At 37.5% G+C, this 6469-nt stretch overlaps 1 protein-coding gene across 1 annotated transcript in view; it reads right to left on the minus strand.

The window, feature by feature from the left end:
- Positions 1 to 6469, minus strand: part of LOC101848419 (ras and EF-hand domain-containing protein) — a gene marked incomplete in the record, with an annotated part of 37827 nt that overhangs the window by 24965 nt on the left and 6393 nt on the right. Inside the window, 2 exon segments of the mRNA XM_013079353.2 lie at positions 1028 to 1167; positions 2376 to 2467. Coding sequence (XP_012934807.2) covers positions 1028 to 1167; positions 2376 to 2467 — 232 coding nt within the window.

Consider the following 6469-nt stretch of genomic DNA (forward strand, 5'->3'; position numbering starts at 1 on the left):
GGGGGAGGTGGTGTGTAATTTTTTAATATTGTCAATTTATATTATCTCCAGAGTAACTATCTCTGAGAGGGGAGATGGTAGGTGGGTAATTTTGTCAATTTATATCTTGATAGTAACTATCTCTGAGAGGGGAGATGGTAGGTGGGTAATATTGCCAATTTATATCTCGATAGTAACTTTCTCTAAGAGGGGAGGGGGGGGAGATGAGTAATTTTGCAGGTTTATATTATATCCATAGTAACTATCTCTGAGAGGGGAGATGGTGGGTGGGTAATTTTGTAAGTTTATATCTCGACAATATGGCATAGGGACTTTGACACTGTCTTCTCCCGGGCTTTGACTTTTCTCATGAAATTTCAATACTGAATGATGACGCCATTGTGTACTAGTCAAACATAACTATCTATGCGCAAACCTGAAACTTTTATCATCTTGTGGGCGTCACTTATTTTCAACATTAAAGGAACTTATCAAATCACTTGTCTAAAACGCCCCCTCCCTCTCACCCCCTCCCTTAAAGAAAGAAACAAGAAAGAAAGAAAGAAGAATAAAATAAAATCACAAAATGCCATATTAAAAAAAAAATACAAAACATTTGGAGGAAACAAACCACTTTTCTAGAATTTCAAAAATTTCGAGAAAACTGATCTCATTGCATTGACACACAAACTCAATACTACGAAACTAAAAACAAACACACACAAACAAAATCAAACCAAATTATTTTTTAAAAATAACACACACACACACACACACAAAAATCCAAACCAAATGGTATAATATAATATACGAAAATGTAACGCACAAACAAAGTAAAATCAAATTAGAAAATTCAAAAAAAATTATTTAAAAAAAAATCCAAACCAAATGGTGTAATAATACATTTAGATATATATATATATATGAAAATATAACACACACAAAAAATTACCACCAAAAAAATCAAAAACCAAATGGTACAATAATAATAATAATATAGATATATAACAATATATATGAAAATATTATGGAATGAGAGATGAAATACCCGGAGAGAGAAAAACGTGTTGGTCACCTAGATCCTCTGCGATGTTGTCGTCATCACAGCTCTCGATGTGGTTCAGAGCCAGAAATCTGGGCATCATCCCTGTCTCCTCGTGCAGGGTGGCGTGCAACAGCGGTCGGTTCCTGACAAGCAAGGGAAAAAACAAAGATCATTTAGATTATTTAAAAGAGGAACAAATGAATCCTTCGAACAACAAAACAAAAAACAAACCCCAAACACCCCACCCCTCACATCCAAACAAAACAAAAAAACAACAACAATTTACACACATAGAAACATGAAGAGATGCACGCAACCCCCCCCCCCACCCCCCACAAAACACAAAACAGAAAATAAAACAAACGTATATATATATTATAAGCAAAAGAAAAAAACAAAAGTAACAACCTCACCACCCCCCCCCCAAAAAAAAAAATTAAAAAAAAAAAAAATCGTTGATGGGACCAATCGTCATAGTTTGGGGGCAAAGAATTAATAAAGTTGCGACAAAATTTCGAAGTACAATCAATTTACATTTGAAAAACATCTCAGTTCTAAAGATCCAACACGCTGTTTTTACTCCAACAGAATGAATATAATATTCATTTCTCAATTTAGACATTATTTCGGCTTTAGCAATTCACTCCAGAAGATCATGTCTTTTTACCATAAAATCTGCTGTAAAATTAACTGTAAACATAATTAACATAATCAGATTTTATAGTTTTATTAGAGGTTTTACGGCGCTCGCAACTGCATACGGTCATATGAGCGCCAGAAGATGAGAGGTGTTACAAGAAAGTAACAAACATAAAAAAGAAGGAGGGGAGATAAGGACAATATATCTATGTTTGATAGGAAAGAAGAAGCAAACCACACTAGAGTACACCCATCGCTCACCTTCTGTGCACGGGGAGGGGAAAGGGGGGTTGTGAGTGAGAGTTTTACGGCATTTGCAACACAATTAGGTCATATGTTCCGAGGTTAGATGAGCTCTTTTTTCTCTGTACGTCTGCATAGGAAGGCAGGGACGATAGATGTTAGATAGGAAAGAAGAAGTAGACCACACCAGAGCACCCGCCAACCACCCACAAATCAGATTTAAAAGCCCCAGCTCGACGTAAAAACAATAACAAAACAGCCAACCACAAAAGCCTTATAACGCGCATTCAACAATAGCCAACGTTAAAATTTGACTCTGACAGGACGGAAAGATAAGGACAACAGATGTTTGACAGGAAAGAAGGAGCAAACAACACCAGAGCACCCGCCAACCACCCACCGGCTATATCTGTGGAACACTTATGATTTGAGACGTTTTTAGACTTAAAACTCTGTCTGACTTGCTCACCCAGGTGACGTGTCTATGTAGTCGCTCATCACTGAACCTTTACGCGGGAAATTTGGGGAGGCGCTTCTGTTACTTCTCCCGCTGGCTCCAGACTGGAACAAAAGGAAAACATGGAGAAAACAATAATTAGACATTCTGGTCACAATATCATCTTTAAAAGATAGCACACATTTCAGTAACATTATACTTAAATAAATTAAAATAGAAGCAACAGAAATGTGGTTCTTATGAGACTGCTAAGAGTATCGTGGAAGGAAAAGAATAAAGAAATCAAATGAGGTAGTGCTTGATGAAGCCCACGTGAGACGCTCACTGTTATAAACAATCAGGAAACGACAAATGCAGTTTTTGGGACACCTGAATAGACATAAGGGTCTTGAACATCTAGCTCTCACTGGCAAAATTGAGGACAAGCGAGGCAGGGGTAGGCCCAGAACAACATACTTAGGGAACCTAAACAAATGGGTAACAGGGAAAGATCAGGGAAACGTAGCTTTTTTGAGAGCATCCGAGCAAAGGAATGAATGGAAAACAATGATCGCCGATGTCTGTCGCAGATCTGGCACTGGATGATGATGATGATGATGATGATGATGATGATGATGATGATGATGATGATGATAATGATGATGATATACTGAAATGCAGCTTTGGCAATTTACTTCTCGTTTTGTTTTAGTACGCGTTTGGCGGCACTTGTAACACAGATGAGTCATATATGAGTGCCGAAAAGTAGAGGAGTTACAAGAGAGTAACTAACACAAAAAAGAAGGAGGAAAAATTAGGACGATAACTTTTGGCTAAAAGTGAGGGCAATTCTGAAAAAGAATTTTTTGACAAAGATTTTATTTTTATACTTAATTTTCTAAGTTTTAGTAGAGGTTTTACGGCGCTCAAAACTGCATAAGGTCATAATATGAGCGCCAGAAGAATAGAGGTGTTACGAGAGAGTAACAAACATAAAAAAAGAAGAAGTGGAGACAAGGACGATAGATGTTTGATAAGAAAGAAGAAGCAAACCACACCAGAGCACCCGCCAACCACCCACACTTAGTTTTTTCTTTTTGGTAAGAGTCAAACACCTGCCCCATATAATTGAGACATTTTGAAGTGGGCGTTTTTCGTGGAGAGGACGGTAAATAGAAAGAAGAAAGAAAGAAAGAAGAATGGTACAGGTTGTTAATTCTATGCTTCAAAGAGAATATGTGAGGCAGCGTGGTGGAATTGGGCTCTCGTCAAAATAATCAAAGTAAAGAAACTGGCATTTTTCCGCAGGTTTGTGAATTTTTTAAATTAAATCTTAGTTTTTTGGCTCAACACCTTTCATGCCCATTAAAGAACTCATTTCTGTGTGGTCTTTTCTGAAAAACGTTGATTAAAGACAAAAAAATAAAATATTTTCAGTTACCCCGGACTCTTATATTAAGGAAATAACTCATCTTTGGCGGCCATTTTCTCACTAATTTCACCTCTGAAAACTGGTGACCCCCACCTCCTTCATCCGCAAATATCTCGACTTGTATTTAAGATAAATGGATATTTTTTTCCATCCAAGTAAAGACAAATGAACAAGCTTTATGATGATACCAATAACTATACATGCCCAAATATTGACGAGAGCCTGATTTCAAATTTTAGTTTTTTGGCTCAACACCTTGTACGTCAATTCAAAAAACATTCTCATAAGTGGATTTTTTTTAATTATAGAAAAATGTTGATTGAAGGCACGGAAAATGTAAATTTGCTGTTTCCGTGGACTCTTGAGCTATGGAAGTCACCAAACTTGGGAAGCCATTTTCTTGCTAATATCACCTCTGAAACCAAGAGACCCCTACCTCCTTCAATCGCAAACACCCCGACTTCTGTTCAAGATAAATGGATATTTTTTTCATCAAATGCAAGGCAAATGAACAACCTTTAAGATGATACCAATAAATCCATATATACCCAAAAATTGACGAGTGCCTGATTCCGCCGCGTCGCGACACAAATAATGTTTCTCCAAGGGATCAGTAAAAAAACCCACAAAACCATTCGTATAATTGTAAAGTATTACGTCCCCATTCACAACAATTAGATCAAAGAATTTAAGAAAAAAACCAAACCCAGAAAGATTATAACCAGGAAAGGCAAAGTGTAGGGACTGACTGCAAGTTTCCAAATGAGAAAGCAAGCAAAAGATTAAATGTGAGGCAGCGTGGTGGAATCAGGCTCTCGTCAAAATAATCAAAGTGAAGAAACTGGCATTTTTCTGCAGGTTTGTGCATTTTTTTTCAAATTTTTGTTTTTTGGCTCAACGCCTTTCGTTTCTGTATGGATTTTTCCTGAAAACCGTTGATTAAAGGCACAAAAAATGTAAATTTGCAGTTACCACGGACTCTTAAGCTAAGGAAATAACTAATCTTTGGGGGCCATTTTCTCACTAATCTTACCTCTGAAAACAAGTGACCCCCACCCCCTTCATTCGCAAATATCTGGACTAGTATTCTAGATAAATGGATATTTTATTCATCCAAATAAACACAAGTGAACAAGCTTTACGATGATGCCAATAACCCTACATGCTCAAAAATTGACGAGAGCCTGGCTCCACCACGCTGCCTCACAAATATCACAAAAACACCAATGTTTTTAACTGGCAATCAAAACCATCAAACCCACTCAAAATAGAGTTGGGGAAAAACGTTAGATTCCCTTCCCCAAGTTGGTTGATTTAAAAAGGTAGATAGGGAATGGGGACAACATTTTGGGGGGAGTAAAAAAGGGTGAATATATTAACTGACAGGTCACGAAAGATGAAATTAATGAAGAATGGTCATCAAATAATTCCAGTAAAGAAAGACACACTATTTATAAATACATATGTGAGGCAGCGTGGTGGAATCAGGCTCTCGTCCAAATAATCAAAGTGAAGAAACTTGCATTTTTCCACAGGTTTGTGAATGTTTATTAAATTTTTGTTTTTTGGCTCAACACCTTTCAGACTCGTTAAATAACTCCTTTTTTGGTGGATTATTCTGAAAAAACGTTGATTAAAGGCACCAAAAAATGTAAATTTTCAGTTTCCACGGACTCTTAAGCTAAGGAAATAACTAATCTTTGGTGGCCATTTTCTCACTAATTTTACCTCTGAAAACAGGTGACCCCGACCACCTTCTTTTGCAAATATCTCGACTTGTAGTCAAGATAAATGGATATTGTTTTCATCCATATAAAGACAAGTAAACAAGCTTTAAGATGACACCAATAACTCTACGTGCCCAAAAAATTGACGAGAGCCTGATTCCACCGTGTCGCGACACATATATTAAATATTCAAAGAGTAATGAAATTTAAGAAACAAATTAAGATCTACGCGTTTTGAAAGCAAAACCAGAACATTCAGAAGATGGAAACAGAATATTATCTTGTGCTGGCTGTACACTGAAAAGGAAAATGAACAAAGACAGGTGCAAGCATTCAATACAGAAATCCATTTATCCACAGAGTAACCTTTTAAAGATTGGAAATAGAAGAGAGCGAATGCCCATAACATCAACATCTTGAGGCTGTTCGCTTCAACTTCAAACTGTTGGACATGCAGTATAAGAAGAAGTCATGCAAAAATACGTTTCCCACTGAGACGCATTCATCCCAAACCGAAAGCTGGATGGAAGAAGCTAAAATGCCAATAGAATTCATTTGACAGCATCTTGGACAGCCAGTCTCTCCATAGACGGGCAAAAGCTACAATTTTCGCTCAATTCGACCGCGTTCGACTGAATTCGATTGTAACCTTTAAATTCAAACACCTTCTGTTTCCAAGGTCACCAGCTGAATCGACGTTCGTATTGTGCCAAAGCGGTAGCTTTTGCCTCGCCATGGAGGAAAATCTGGCCGACCCTGACTCCGTTCGACTGAGTTCGTTTGATTTAGTAAGAGTTTTACGGCGCTCGCAACCGCATAAGGTCATTATGAGTTGATTGTTTGCTGTGTGCACTGGGTAAAGGGAGAGTGATTCTCTATTTCCAGAGAGGCCTTGGGTAGAAAATATTTGTTTATGAACTTGTCGAGCATATACAGACTCTCTCTCTCTCTCTCTCTCTCTCTCTCTC

Source organism: Aplysia californica, unplaced genomic scaffold (assembly GCF_000002075.1).
Source record: "Aplysia californica isolate F4 #8 unplaced genomic scaffold, AplCal3.0 scaffold00049, whole genome shotgun sequence".
NCBI lineage: Eukaryota > Metazoa > Mollusca > Gastropoda > Aplysiida > Aplysiidae > Aplysia > Aplysia californica.